The sequence below is a fragment of the Ovis aries genome, chromosome 21 (genome assembly GCF_016772045.2).
Source record: "Ovis aries strain OAR_USU_Benz2616 breed Rambouillet chromosome 21, ARS-UI_Ramb_v3.0, whole genome shotgun sequence".
NCBI lineage: Eukaryota > Metazoa > Chordata > Mammalia > Artiodactyla > Bovidae > Ovis > Ovis aries.
Window position 1 is genome coordinate 41,543,846 of NC_056074.1, and position 13,883 is coordinate 41,557,728.

Genomic DNA, 13,883 nt, shown 5'->3' on the forward strand with positions numbered 1-13,883 from the left:
CTGGGTTGGGAAGATCTCCTCGAGGAGGGCATGGCAACCGACTCCAATGTTCTTGCCTGGAGAATCCCCCTAGACAGAGGAGCCTGGTGGACTGCAGTCTGTGGGGTTGCACAGAGTTGGACACAGTGGAGCGACTAAGCACAGCCCAGCCTGGAGCTGGGCTGCCTCACCGTTGCCGCCCACACAAGTCCCATGTGCATGTGTTACAGAAATTTCAGCAAGTTTTAATACTGGCTAAACTAAACTAACTATACCAAAAGGTAAATTTGCAGCGTAAGCAACATGTTATCTTAAGAAAAAAATTAAAAGTGTACAACTCAGTGGTTTTTAGTATATTCAAGGTCGTGCAGATGTCACCACTGTTTAGTTCTAGAACATTTTTAATTGTTCCCCAAAGAAGCCCACGTTGTTAAGTTACTTTCTATCCCTCTGTCTCCTCAGCCCCTAGCATCCATTAATCTACTTTCTGTCTCTGTGGATTTGCCTGTTCTGGACATTTCATGAAAATGAAAATGGCTTTTTGAGGGTAGTGACTGAGTATGTGGAGCTGCCCCATGAGCCAGAGCTATTATATCTCCTCCTCTTCCACTTCCTGTTGTACACAGTAAAGGTCATTTGTACAGCAGAAAATTAAAATAAAAAATGAAATTATGTAATACTGGATCTGTTGTGTTTGGCATCTTTCACTTAGTATGTTGTTTTCAAGATTCTTCCATGTGTAGCACATAACAGTAGTTTGTTCTTTTTTGTGGCCAAATAATATTCCATTGTGTAAATATACCACATTTTGTTAATCCATTCATCAACTGACTGACATTTGGGTTGTTTCTGCCATTTGGCTGTTATAAATAATGTTCTGCTCTGAGCATCTGCATTTTAGATATGTTTTTAATTGTTTTGGATATACACCTAGGAGGAGAATTGCTGAATCATGATTTACTGTTTAATGTTTGGAGAAACTGCCAAACTTTTCCAGAATGGCTGCAATATTTTACATTCCCATCAACATTGGAGAAGGAAATGGCAATCCACTCCAGTATTCTTGCCTGGAGAATCCCATGGTCGGAGAAGTCCATGGGGTCACAAAGAGACGGACATGACTGAGCGACTTCACCTTCACCTTCAACATTATGTTAGGGTTCCAGTTTCTCCACATTCTCTTCAACACTTGTTATTGTCTGCCTTTTTTGGTAATAGCCGTCCTGGTGGGTGTAAGTGGTATATTGTTGTGGTATTAATCTGTATCTTCCCTAATGACCAGTGATCCTGAGCACTTTTTATGTGCTTGTTGACCATTCGTATGTTTTCGTTGGGAAGACATTATCTTTAATGCTAAGTATTGATGGTCTGCTCTTTGGAATGCTGTTGCTTAGGTTAACTTTATCTGCTGTAAAAGAGGTTTTGCTTCATTAATTAAAATGTTTTAGTCTATTCCCAAAGGTTGTTTTAGAAAGCTAATCCAGAAGTAGACTTCCCCATAAAAAAATTATGTTTTGTATCCTGGTCTGTAAAGTCTATAAAGACAGTTTGTCCACCCTCTGATAAACGATGGTAGATAAATTAAATGTTTCATTGGACTTTTCCTGGTGGTCTAATGGTTAAAACTTTGTGCTCCCAATGCAAGGGGTGTGGGTTCAGTCCCTAGTCAGGGAACTAAGATCTCATGCTGTGTGGTGCAGCCAGGAAAAAAAAATGTTTAGTAGACCCTATTTGGTCATATTTTTGTTGTAAATTTATCTATAGGCTCAAAGAGTTAGCAGTGTAAAATTTACAAGTGGGGAACTTAGTGACTCATTTTAAATTTCGTACATTGTGAGAATATTAGCTGACCTTTATTTGAGAAAAAGATCTACAAAGCAAGGCAAATGGATGCTTAACATAGCAACTGAAAATCTTGAAAAGGTATATGATTTCATCCTTCTGTCCCTCTCTCCCCAGCGTGGTACCATGCGACGACGCTATGAAGATGATGGCATTTCAGATGATGAAATTGAAGGGAAAAGAACTTTTGACTTGGAAGAGAAACTCCACACCAACAAATATAATGCAAATTTTGTTACTTTTATGGAAGGAAAAGGTCAGTATCATTTGGATTCAGACCTGCAGCCACTTGATGTAGGAGGTTGTAGATTCTGGGAGCTGTGGGCTCAGCATGTCTGCAGCCAAAATACTGCCTGTTAATGCTGTGATGCTGTTTATCTTTATTTTCTCTTGTTACACAATGCCACTCATGCACCAGCCTCCCCTGGTCCCCCAGTCCTACCCCATGAGTCATTCTCTGCTATATTGGAAGAAGCAAGTGTTTATTAGGACAGGAATGTTGGGATTTTTTTCCTAAAGGCCTCTCCCTTCTCTCATCCCTTGGTTTGGGTTTAATTAAGAAGAGTTAAGCATGTACCTGCGCCACCATGACTGAGCTCCATGTGTGTCATGCAGCTTTGTTCTTGGGCAAACTGACAAGGATGTCATGATACGTACTGCAATGGGCAGAATTAAATTTTAGGCTGTTAAGGCACAGGATGTGATTTCTGCTTGGGATTTATGAGATGACTCAATAGTACTATCCCCTGTTGGTTAAATTCTGAATTATTGTGGGAATATAGATTTAGCAAAGCCCTTGAGTCCTGCTTCTCAGTGTGCTCTCCCTATACCTCAAGAGATGTTTCTTAGTAACAAGCATGTATTACCTAACAGCAAAACTGTATACACAGAAATAGCAAACACCATCTCTTATTGTATTACATAGCTCCTTTTATCTTTTTCCAGCTAAACCTCTTGGCCTTTCTAACAATTGTTTTCTTATGGTGACAGATTTTAATGTAGAGTATATCCAGCGGGGTGGCTTAAGAGATCCTCTGATTTTTAAGAATTCCGATGGACTTGGAATAAAGTAAGTGTTCACTGTTGGGTTTGGCTGCAAAGTGGCCACATTACACCCAGGGCTATAGACAGTGCAGTATTGATAATCCAAAGCATAGATCATTGAAACTGTCTGAAGTGTGTTGTTATACGTAAATGAGAAAATATAGATGAACTATAAAGAAAATAAATGTAAATCTCCTGAAATCTACCACCCTGAATAATCACTATTAACCTTTTCTCATATATTTTTTCCTACATATATATGTACATCTGTTTATATACATATAAGCATTTATATTTAAAATATATTTTTTAATCCTCAATTTGAAGATTGATGGGGCTTGACTGGGGAATTCTTAGTTCTTTAAGAAAAAACTCACCCTGACTAGAATAGTTGTGCTTCCCATTATACTTACTGGTGTTTGTTTCATAGGATGCCAGATCCAGACTTCACTGTGAATGATGTGAAAATGTGTGTGGGTAAGTGTTACACTCGAGGCCTTTGTCTTTGAGGCAAAGATATAAGATTTACAGCTGAGTCTTAAATCTCTTACTGAGATTTTAAGGTTTAAGAGCATTAAACTATTTATTTGAAGTATATACTACTTGAAATAGTGTCTTGATTAGATACTGCTATTTAGCAACTGAGAATTTTCTCAAAGGGAGTTACCGAAGTTGCTTCATTGAGACGTACTTCTCATGAGACATACAGCATCTGAACATCTGCCTCTTTCCTGCCTTCCAGTTTTACCACTGTGCACTTCCTTCTCTCCATGAAGAGCCTGCCTTCCAGGGTAAAATTTCAAAAGTAGAATTGTATTTCTCTGAGTCAAGAATGAAACCTCATTTATGATTCTCGTCCTTCCCTAAAAGCCATAGAGAAATTTCCAGAAAATTTTCACTAACGCTACATTTGGCAACATGGCTAAGGTTTGAAACTTCGTAAACTGCGAAGTAAATACATTAAAATATCTCTTCATCAGTGTTTGGTTAACTTGAGTCTTTAATCAGATTTGTATTTCATTATATTCAAAATTTAGGGGGGAAAAGGCAAATTAGAGCAGTGTAATTAAAGAAGAAAACTTCTGGTGTCACTAAGTGAAGTCACTCAGTCATGTCCGACTCTTTGCAACCCCATGGACTGTAGCCTGCCAGACTCCAGGGATTTTCCAGGCCAGAATACTGGAGTGGGTTCTGTTCACTTCTCCAAGGGCTCTTCCCAGCTCAGGGACTGAACCCTGGTCTCCCACATTGCAGGCAAATTTTTTACCATCTGAACCACCAGGAAAGGCTTTGGGTCAATTTTCTGCACATCATTGGAGTTCAGTGTGGCCCTGAGACATGCCAGGATCCTCAGGAATTCAGAGATTGTTACTCTCATATACATGATCAGGCAGTAAAGTGGATTAAAATGTTTTAGAAGTATTTCTAACAGAACGTGAAATGAAAGGAGCTTTGGATGCTCTCCCCCTGACAGCTTCTGTTGTGCCTCGTCCTCTGTGCCGAAGCTTCAGTGCAGGCTCTCCCTTTGAAATGAAGTATTGCAGTACTGTCTCTTGGCCACTTGAGGGCTTTTTTTAGACAGCTGAAAAACTTTTTATCCAAGGGGTGAATGTCAGAGGTAGAGGAAGGTTCTCTAAATCGCTGTATTTTTCACTCCCCTACATGTTTCTTTGTTAGATGCCGCTTTTCTTCCTGTCACTGTGTATTTCCTATTACTCAGCACAGTCTCTGGGGTGTAGTAGATACTCAGTAAATCTGTTTAGTAGTTACTCTTCACAAGGCAGGGTTCTCAGGGGGCTTCAGAAAACCTAATAGTAGAGTACTTATTGGTCTGTTACTTGACTTTTTTTCCTAATGACCTCCAGGAAGTAATTCTTTGGATCCATAAGTTAATGAGCCACCACAGCTTTTCTCTATTGGTCAGGCATTCTTATGGGTCTATAGTCCACCCCACTCCAGTACTCTTGCCTGGAAAAATCCCATGGATGGAGGAGCCTGGTAGGCTGCAGTCCATGGGGTCACTAAGAATTGGGCATGACTGAGCGACTTCACTTTCACTTTTCACTTGCATGCATTGGAGAAGGAAATGGCAACCCACTCCAGTGTTCTTGCCTGGAGAATCCTGGGGACGGGGAAGCCTGGTGGGCTGCTGTCTATGGGGTCACACAGAGTTGGACACGGCTGAAGTGACTTAGCAGCAGTAGTATAGTCCACAGATGACTTGCATCAGAATCATATGTGGTACTTGTTAAAAATATAGACTTCTAGATCCTATCTAGGATAGGATAGACTTAAAGGATCCACATTTCTGAGCTATACTAATATAGAGACTTATTTACTCACTAGTTTTCTTGTGGATTTCTTCCTACTTCCTACTACTTTCTCGTGTCCTCTGTATGTATACTGCTAAAAATGGTTGGAGCCCTTCCTAACCTTATATTCCAGCTAGACCTGTGGATGGTCATAGATAACTTTGTTGTGATTTAAATAAAGCAGTGATTATATTTAAACTGGCAAGACTTATCAGAAATTTCAGCTTTATGCTTTGTGCCCAAATTGTTTGAAGTGTGGATAGTTTTTTCTTGGATAACGGATGATTGTTAAAATTCAGTGAACAACATATTGGTGATTACATAACCCATTATTACTAAATATACTTTGGCTAATTGATTCTTTTCTACCTAAAGAATGTTACATCTCCAGTGTCAGTTCATGTCCCCCAAAGAAGAAAAGCTTCCGCATTCTATCGTGGAAACTTAATGTAAGGGGATATGTTGATTTTTAAAGTGTGGACTCATAACTGACAGGTTTCAAATCCCAGTTCCACTAATTACTACATTTGTAACATTGGGGAAGTTACTTAAATGTGAAGAACAGTGTCTGGCACATAGTATGTGCTCAGTTAATGTTAGCTATTACTATGACTGACTGTCATTCTTTTAAGTGCTCTGGTAGCCTTGGCAGAATGGTGTTTGCTTTGATCTAAATTCCTAAAGAAGAGCATTTACTTTTTTTTATTATGGTAAAATACAAATAATTTAATATTTATCATTGTAATAATTTTAAAGTATTCAACTCAGTGACATTAAATATATTCACAATCTGCAGCCATCACTAATACCAACTTTCTGAAATCCTTCATCACCCTAAACAGAAACCCAGTACCCATTAAGTAGTCATTCCCTGCTCTTGCTTTCCTTCAGGCCCTGGCAACCACTAATCTGCTTTATATCTATAGATTTACCCATTTTGGATATTTCATGTAAATGGAATGATAAAACATGTAGCCTTTTGTGCTGACTTCTTTCACTTAGTATAATATTTTTGAGGTTTATCTGTATTGTAGCATATAACAATACTTCCTTTTCATGGTTGAATAATCCATTCATTGTGTGGGTATGCCACATTTTGCTAAGTGATTGATCTCTTTGTGGACATTTGAGTTATTTCTACCTTTTTACTATTGTAATTAGAACTGCTAAGAACATTAATGTGTGAGTTTTGTTTGAACATTTGTGTTTGATTCTTTTGGATATATACCTAGGAGTAGAGTTGCTGGGTCATATGGTTATTCTAGGTTTAATTTATGGAAGAACCATTAAGCTGTTTTCCATAGCAGCTGTGCCATGTTACACTCCACCCAGGACAGTCTGATTTCTCTGCATCCTTGCCAGCCCTTGTTATTTTCCTTTTATTCTTATTATTGCCATCCTAGTGGGTGTGAAGTGGTATCCCAAGGCAGTTTTGATTTAGCATTCGCCTTTTCTTCCAAGTAATGAAGGTTTAGTCTGTTGCCTTACATTATCAGTTATCTTTTTATATGTATCCTGCCATATCTGCTTTGTTGTGACCATATTCTTGTCATCTTGCCTATTATCTCTTATATCTAACTAGACCGTAAACTCCTTGAGAGCAGGGGACCAGATCCTAACAGTATCCTTGGTCTGTCCTCCAAGGCTAGGTATATATAGTAGGTATTTGTTAGTTTCTTACAAATTGAATAGTACTTTTAATATTCCAATGGCAGCTTTTCCTTTTCTCACCTCCTTAACCACTATTTTCTTAAGTTTTTAGCTGGACTGCCTCTCTGTATCTTCTCTTATGCTATTACCTCTGTGTGGAATTCACAGTGTTGAATCTTACTGAAATTCTGTTTAGTCCTCCAGGCCCAACTCAAATGTCTCCTCTTCCCTCTCTTTTTCTAAAAGCCTTCTCCGATCAGTCTAGTTAAAACAATTTTTTTCTTTTGATTTTTCATTTTTACTACCATTTAATCAATTAGCATCTATTTTATGTCAAACATTTTACTTCATTGACTGAATCCTCACATTGGCCCACAAGGTGATATTATCCCCTAGTTACAGAAGAAAATATTAAGGTTTAGAAAAATTAAATAACTTGCCTAAATAATATTAGAGCTGAGATTTAAACTTCGGTCTCTTTGACTCTGAGGCTGTTGTTTTCTCCCCCTGCTATTTCATGTGGCCTCTTTGGCATTCTGCCTTCTGTTGTGGTTGTGTCCATTAAGATGTCTTTATCATTCAGTAAATATTTATGGAATGTATGAAATTTATCATCTATGAATGGTACTTAGTACTTAAAATTGTTAGGATTGAGATATTGAATAAAGATTCAGTGCCTGACCATGTAGTAAACATGCCATAGGGAGTGATTATTGTTTTTGGTATTAATCATTGTCATTCTCATTCTTTCTGATTTGGTTTTCTGTTGATTACCTCTTTCAAGTGACAGCTATTTCCTGTCTATTTATTGCTGAATACTGTAAAGGAAAAAGAATAGTTTGTTTACTTTCATTTGTATCTTATATTCTTAATATATTTAAGGATATCAGTGGCTCAGTAGAAATGATCAATGCATCTTTCATGGCAGGGAGTCGTCGTATGGTGGATGTCATGGATGTGAACACACAGAAAGGCATTGAAATGACTATGGCTCAGTGGACACGCTACTATGAGACCCCAGAGGAGGAGCGAGAAAAACTCTATAATGTCATCAGCTTAGAGTTTAGCCACACCAGGCTGGAGAACATGGTGCAGAGGCCCTCCACGGTTAGTCTAATCATTGTCTCCACATTGTCTTTGTCACCAGGACGGTTGTTTATACACTGGGAGAAGTTCTTAAACATAGCGGGATAAAGATGAAGATGAACAAGAAAATTTAAAAAGAGTAACTTGTACTTTTTGAGGGTTTATCATTTCCAGCATCACTTGATTTTTTTATAGGGAGAGGCCATTCTGATAATTTTAGAACTTTGTCACTTGCATGTTCACTCTGATAAGAACTGTAACTAGGAAGTTTGCCAAGTAAATTTCTATCCTATAGGTTTATACTTGTAGAGATGCTTGGGAGAAAAATGATTTAGAGGCAGGTGAGTAGATGCTATTGGATGATTAGTAGCAACAGATTGACAACCCAACATGGGGGAAAGTTAGTTTTTGGTGCTTAGCTTTCCTGAGGTAGATACTGATTTAACCCCTCTCTTATGAAAGTGGCTATCTACAAGATCCTTTCCTTGAGGGGGATTGGTTTTACTTTTAAAATATCCTTAGTCATTTTTTGACCACTTTTATTCCTGTCTCAGAACTCACTTGAGTCAAGTATTCCATCTGGAACAATGGCATTTGGAATGTACTATTATTTTAAACATCATATTAAAGTCTCAGTGTTTTATCCTGTTTTCATTTAAATGATCCTAATTGTACCCTTTGACTTTCAAAGTTAAAATGTGGTTAATTGGTTATAATAATGTCATTTATATATATATATAAATATATAAATACACACACACACACACACACACACACATACCTTCAACTTACTAGGTAGTTGCATTATTATCACTAACACATTGGTATGTACAGACCAAGGGAAAATGTTCTGTCAGTGTGATGTAAAGAGAGCCCCGGTCATGACATGAAAGAAGAAATGAGGCAGAGAAGAAAGACCAGAATCCCAGGCAGGAGGAATAGTATGTGCAAAAGTAGATGCAAGGAGATTAAGCTGGGCAACTTTGAACTGTCCATTGTGGGTGGTAGCATGAAGTGAGATTCTCTCTAGAGGAGAGAGATGGCTTCTGCTATCATCCCAGCAGTAACTTAGAAGTAGATGAAGAAGTAGCAGATATAATGTGCAAGTTTGTTTGGTGATGGGGAAATTAGTTCATGGAAGGCCATGGGCTGTTTTTGCAGTGTATGATTTGATTATGTCCCAGTTAGGCCCTGTATTGGTACAGAACAGGTAGAAACTGGTGATTATCCGTCCTGGAGACTTGTTCTCAAACGGATGTGACCATTTAGCAAAAGGCCTATCCAGAGCCTAAAGAGTAACCTAAGAAAAAGGTATGAACACCTTACTACAGTATTCTTTTGGTAGTCAGATGATACCCAATAATATCAAACAGAAAGAGGACAGAGTGACTTACTGCTGCAGGTGAGATTCTAGCCAAAAAGATCCAACTATCTCTGAGTGAACACTTAACAAAAAAACACTCATGTGTTCCTAATTTTTCTGTTCCTGTCCAAACATAAGAACTTATAGTAAGTATATTGAACAAGTCAGTTATCCTTTACTCTGGTAAAGGCTTTCCAAAGGACAGTTCCAGGAGATGGGAGATCATGGCCACTACACTAAGAGAGCGGAAAATAGGTTCTGTTGGATGAGAAGAAAGAAACCTGGAGCCCAGTCCGTCTTCCTAGGCCCCGTGGGTGTTTGGTGAAAGCTGTTGGATCCCTGAGTGGAACTTCTTTGAAATGGGACAGAAACTGAATCTTCATAGTTGTTCATCTTGCTCATTTAAACTTGCGTGTCATCAGTGACCCCTTCCAGAAACTCACGGTTTACATCTGAGTATCCACTCAACATTCACCTACATCATTACACACAGATTGTATGCATTTATCTAGATATATGTTGTAAAGAAATAAATGATGGAATATATATGGACGTAAGTTATAAAGCTTACCAGGTACATCTTTTTTATAGCCATGTTAGATACCTGCAGCACCAGTGCTTTGCTGAATCCATGGTTGTTTGACTCACACTTAGCTACTTAAGTGTTTCTTGGAGTTCAGTGGTTGGATGCAGACATTTGAAGATATAGGACATGTTACAATTCAGTGTAAAGTGTTTAAATAAGTTCATACAGTTTTCATTTCTCATTTCTTTCAGCACATATTATTTAAAACAAGTTCCTGGACTTCCCTGGTGATCAGTGGTTGAGACTCCATGCTTCCGTTGCAGAGGGCATGGGTTCAGTCCCTGGTGGGGGAAGTTCCCCATGCTGCATGGAGTGGCCAAAGGAAAAAACCAGATTCCTAAACTCTGATAACATTATTTCAGAAAATTTTAATACTTTTTACATGTAATCCTCACAATATTCCTTTGAGGTAATTTTCCTCATTTTACAGATAAGTTTCAGAGCCTCACAAAAGATCTTGAGAAAACATGATAGACCTGGAACTTCTGATTCCTAACCCAGTAGGTTCTATAGCACATTGCTCATATAAGGCTGCAAATCCCTATGGAATTCTTTTCTCCTCCCCTATCCTTTCCTCCTCCCCTCTCCTTTTCTCCTCCCTTCTCCTTTCCTTTTCTTAAATGTTTGGTATCTTGGCTCTTCTAGCAGTTTGTCTTTCAATAAGTTTACAGGAATCTTCCAGACAGCGCCTTTTATCTCCACCCTGCAGCCCCCACCCCTGCCGGTATAGCTGGTGAGGCCGATCTGCCACACAGAGAGGGCTCTATTGGGTACTACTGCGTCATTTAATGACTTCTTAAAAAGTGACTTTATTTTGATCAGTGCTATCTTTGTGATCATGCTCGTGGAACCATTAGTCTTCATTTTCACTTAATAATTATATCTAGAATGTTTGCCTGTTGACTCTGAATTTAACAAAAGATTGTTTGCTTGCTGGAAGTTGAATTGTAGTCTTTCAGTATGTGTTTTGAGAATTTCTGTTTTTCTTGACTTTAGCATTCTCTTTAATCCCAACCTAAATGTCCTTCCTCCTTTTAAAGGTGGATTTCATTGACTGGGTGGACAATATGTGGCCAAGGCATTTGAAAGAAAGTCAGACTGAATCAACCAATGCCATCTTGGAGATGCAGTACCCTAAAGTGCAGAAGTAAGTGGCTTTCCCTGTGTTTCCGCAGTGTGCTGTGCGAGGCCAGAGTGATACCCAGGAATGGGTCCTCCCTTACAGCCTTGCTTCCTGTCCCAAGAGAGTCAAGTTTAGTTCCAAAGGAAGAGTGTATGTAAGAGCCCCATAGCCGTGGTAACATAAAGGAAAACAAACTTTTCTTCTGATATTGTGATGACTTGAGATTGCATTCCTCTCACCAGCTGGGAGTTTATATCAGGTGGAAGATGGAGGGGAGTACACAGGGGAGAGTGTGGCATTGTGGTGGGAAAAGTCTCCTTTTTCTCATCAGTGCACTAACGCTACTGCTTTTTTTGGGTCAGGTACTGTCTGATGAGTGTTCGAGGCTGCTATACTGACTTCCATGTGGACTTCGGTGGTACCTCTGTTTGGTATCATATCCATCAAGGGGGAAAGGTATGGTCACAGTTGTGATGGGGATCGGAATCTGAAGCTGGTTATATGACTTAGCTTCAGTTCATGCATGCTTCATATACCCTGAAAACTAGTCTGTTAGGAGATACACGTACACCTATCTGGAGAGAATCATAGATTAAGTGACTTTCTTGGTTAGAATCCAGTAGAAATTGGTGTCCATCTCGTCCATTTTCCTTTTGCCAATATTGTCACCAGTACTTAAAACTTCAACAGTCCTGTTTCTAGATTCCCAAAGGAGAATTCTCCAAATGAAGGCAAGGAAGTGGTTTTAAGAGGAAAAGATAACTTGTCTACATGGAAGTATAGTAAATAGTAGAAGGGAACACAAAGTGCGGCTAGATTGACAATGAAATCAGTCGATTGGGATCCAGACCACTTTTCCCTGTATAGAGGCATTGGTCTGAAATGCAGCCAGAGGAAGCCTTTAAGTCCTGTATGGGGATATAAATAGATTTCAAAAGATTATCCTCATTCACAAAGCCTTATATGCCAGCTTCTGAGAGTGCTTCTGAATGCTGTTGGAGAATGGAAATGTAGAATTAATATCAGAGGTTTATAGTATTACACTCTTACTGATACCCTTTTTTTCTTGTAAGAAATGAAAGCATTTATGAGAGAGAAGTAGAACTGGAATGAAAACAGATGATGCTTTTAAGTGAGGGCTGAATTAGAATAGCTATATCGACAAATCCAGAGTCACTTTGTTTACTTTAAATCTATTTAAATGGTGTCTTGAGTTTTGTCCTTTTGATCTTGGTTACTACCTTGGAATCGAGCAACCCAGGCCTTTCTTTTGAAGTTACTGTATACCTGACTAACTGAGGCCAGCCAGCTAGGGGCAAGGAAGGGACTGCCTAGGTGGCAAGCTTAATGCCCTCCTTCACCCTGAATCCTGTATAGGTTCCGGGTTCTACAATCAAACCTCAGGGAAGTCCTAATGCTGTTTGATCAAGTGGAGGACAGAAATGGTCTACTTCCCTGAGGCCTCTAGAATTTCCCAAATGGTCAAGTTCTGTAGGCTGGGAGGATTGCTTGCTTCTCTTGTACCTGTTGGTCTTAAATTTGTACCTGTTTTATCAGTTGAGGGAGACGACTGGGTCATGTCAATGGCTGTTAACAGACTGGAGTTTTTTAACTCACAGGTCTTCTGGCTCATCCCCCCTACAGCCCACAACCTGGAGCTGTACGAGAATTGGCTGCTGTCAGGGAAACAGGGAGACATCTTTCTGGGTGACCGGGTATCAGATTGCCAACGCATTGAGCTAAAGCAGGGCTATACCTTCGTCATTCCCTCAGGTAAGCAAGATGGAAAAAAGTGAGTTGTCTATTCTAGCCTCTGAGAGAGCCACACTACAGTGAGTGCTTACAACCTCTGCCCTCCGTTCCCTTTCTCCTAGGCTGGATTCACGCTGTGTATACTCCTACAGACACATTGGTGTTTGGAGGCAATTTTTTGCATAGCTTCAATATCCCCATGCAGTTAAAAATATACAACATTGAAGATCGAACACGGGTAAGTAACTATGTAAGAATTAAATGTGAAGAGGTTTCATATATCTGTTTTTACTCTGCTTACTGTGTAACACTCAAACTGTTATACTTTAACATATAATGTGTACACTGCCTTTCTCAACTGGGGTTCCATGAGAGAATTAAACTTTGTAGAAAATGATTTGTGTGTCTTATTTTGTCAGTTTTCCACAGGGTGTTACATAGCTGATAAATCATCCGGGATATATAGGGGAAAAGTTACATGCAGTAGATACCTTAAGGCAAGAGTTGACAAACTTTTTTGTAAAGAACCGGACAGTAAATATTTTAGGCGTTGTGGGCCATACAGTATCTGTCACAAGCACTTACTCTGCCTTCTGGAATGAAGCACTTAAACAAGTGAGGATGGCTCAAATATAATACAATTGTATTTATGGACACTGAAATTTGATTTCATATAATTTTCTTATGTCACAAAATTCTCTTTTAGTTAAATTCTGCCTTACACCCCACCATTTAAAAGTATGATATGTTAATGATTGATGAATCTTGGAAAAGCTATGAAAGTCTTAGTGGTACTGCTCTATAAACTCTTTGGCGTATTAAAACTTTTCAGGATTAAAAATCAAAAAATAATTAATCATTTTGGTGCCTATTTTGAAACATGTATTTTGGTTAGAGCTACCTATTATATAAATATTATACATAAGAGACAAGATTGTTGCTGTCGGAGTTATAGAGATTGCCCTGTTAGAATTAAGAGAGGATACATTGCTTTTAAAATAAATTTTATCAAAGTGAATTTTATAGAATTTTATAGCTTGTTTGTTAAAAGTAGTGAAACTACAAAAGATATAATAGTGGTTTACTAAGTTTGAAGTTAAAGTAACAGTAAAAATAGTTAAAATGTTTTAAAAGAGAAAAATCACA

The 13,883-nt window shown here is 38.7% G+C and overlaps 1 protein-coding gene across 5 annotated transcripts in view; it reads left to right on the top strand.

The window, feature by feature from the left end:
• KDM2A (lysine demethylase 2A) overlaps positions 1 to 13,883 on the top strand; it is a 91,917-nt gene that overhangs the window by 49,550 nt on the left and 28,484 nt on the right. For all 5 annotated transcript variants that reach the window (XM_027959724.3, XM_027959725.3, XM_042237692.2 and 2 more), the window contains exons 3-10: positions 1,939 to 2,077; positions 2,812 to 2,890; positions 3,296 to 3,342; positions 7,756 to 7,934; positions 10,903 to 11,009; positions 11,348 to 11,441; positions 12,605 to 12,758; positions 12,860 to 12,975. In XM_027959724.3, the coding sequence (XP_027815525.1) occupies positions 1,939 to 2,077; positions 2,812 to 2,890; positions 3,296 to 3,342; positions 7,756 to 7,934; positions 10,903 to 11,009; positions 11,348 to 11,441; positions 12,605 to 12,758; positions 12,860 to 12,975 (915 nt within the window). The remainder of the gene's footprint in view (positions 1 to 1,938; positions 2,078 to 2,811; positions 2,891 to 3,295; positions 3,343 to 7,755; positions 7,935 to 10,902; positions 11,010 to 11,347; positions 11,442 to 12,604; positions 12,759 to 12,859; positions 12,976 to 13,883) is intronic.